The 1,605-nt window shown below is 42.0% G+C and overlaps 1 protein-coding gene across 4 annotated transcripts in view; it reads left to right on the forward strand.

Moving 5' to 3' along the window:
- The window catches only part of ZHX3 (zinc fingers and homeoboxes 3), a 17,216-nt gene extending 16,524 nt beyond the window's left edge, over positions 1–692 (forward strand). For all 4 annotated transcript variants that reach the window (XM_018556188.1, XM_018556190.1, XM_018556191.1 and 1 more), the window contains one exon: positions 319–692. In XM_018556188.1, the coding sequence (XP_018411690.1) occupies positions 319–329 (11 nt within the window). In that variant the 3' untranslated portion in view covers positions 330–692. The remainder of the gene's footprint in view (positions 1–318) is intronic.
- Positions 693–1,605: the final 913 nt, after the last annotated feature.

The raw sequence follows: 1,605 nt of genomic DNA on the forward strand, positions 1-1,605 counted from the left end.
TGCCCAGAGCTCCACTTACTGGCTGCCTATGAAAATTCAGAATATTCCTATTTGCATGCATTGTAACTCCAACAATCTTCTTTTAATTGCTATCTTTTGGGTCGTTAAATAGAACTCTGAAATTGTTTTGTTCTATCTGTTCCATGACACTCGGCTTGAAGGGCCTGTTGGCCTGACACTTTCTTTACTTTCCGGCTCCTGGAAGAGATAAAACATGTTGAAATACGAGGGTATCGCGGAGATGTACTGAATGTTTTTGGGATTTTTTTTGCCCTGATTTACACTTAATATTTTATGTTTTTTTTTTTTTTTTTTTAAAAACGGGCTGAACACCAGCAAAGAAAAAAACCCTGATAACCCGGAGGACTGCCGTATCTCCAGCCTCCTTCCCAGGGGTTCCAATGGCATTGAAGTATATTGTGTTTTTCTCCACTGGGTGGCAGGAAGACATAATGGCCATCTTGGCAATGCATAGGAAATAAAGGGACCTTGTTGCCTTGATGCAGATTCTGTCCTATGGAAGTCACCTTTCCCTCATTGTACATACCATAATGCAGGTTTTCAACATTTTCCCCATCTCTGTGACCCCCTTTAGTGCTTTTCTTTCCCCCCTCCCATCCTATTCTCTGTATGTCTATTGGTACAGGAGCTTATTTATATAATGACAGAATAATATAACCATTTAGTATTCAGAGACTGGTTTAATACAAAACTTTCTAGTCGGAAACCTACTTGGACTAACTTTTTGTAAATAAAGATTTGGGTTTTCTCCCCTTGTTCTTCGATAAAGAAATGTTGTGATCGTGTGCTATGCATATTTTGTATTTCGTAATAAGGGGGCTTTGGTATGCGAGCCTGGCGGGGGGCTTTATTGTGTGCCATGCTTGGCGATCGCAGCCGGGAGAGGGCTGTATTAAGACGGTGAGACTCTCTCCTGTAGTGTATTCTCATTGTGCTTGTACTTCTTTTTCCATATTGCACTGGGTTTTCTGAGTGAAGTACGTGATAGAGCTGCTCAGGGACATATAAAACGCCTGTGTGTACTAATATGAAGGCAGAACCTTATTTTTTTTTTTAAAGGGTGTTTATTTCTATGTTTTGTTGCAGGAGTTTAAAAGCAAACGGTGTTAAGCCAGTTGAACACTATGGATCCAACCTAATTTAAAGAAGAACTCTGGGGGGAAAAATTCTTAACCTTAGCAGTGCGGCTACTTCTGCACGGAAAGTGTTAAGTGCTTGTTTGTGTCTAGGTTCAAAAATACCAAAGTAATACTCGCCTGAACCTCGGATCTGGCAGGCTGACAGCGCTCTCCCTCTATAGTCTGTTTCCACTGCTGCAGTGATGGAATGTCCCTCGGCATCCTCACCTTCCATACACTGTGTAGAATGTGATGACTCGGGGACCTTAGACTGCTGCAGTGATGGTATGTCCCTCGGTATCCTCACATCCTATACACTGTGTAGAATGTGATGAGTCAGGGACCTTAGACTCCTGCAGCGAAAGGGGAGCAAGGTGGTAGGAACTGGTCTAATAGTCTGCTGTCTCTGACTGAGGATCGGGCGAGTAAAACTTTTTTTTTTTTTTTTTAAACTAGACCCAAATGA

Source organism: Nanorana parkeri, unplaced genomic scaffold (assembly GCF_000935625.1).
Source record: "Nanorana parkeri isolate BGI_ZX_2015 unplaced genomic scaffold, ASM93562v1 scaffold227, whole genome shotgun sequence".
In the NCBI taxonomy this organism is placed as follows: Eukaryota; Metazoa; Chordata; class Amphibia; order Anura; family Dicroglossidae; genus Nanorana; species Nanorana parkeri.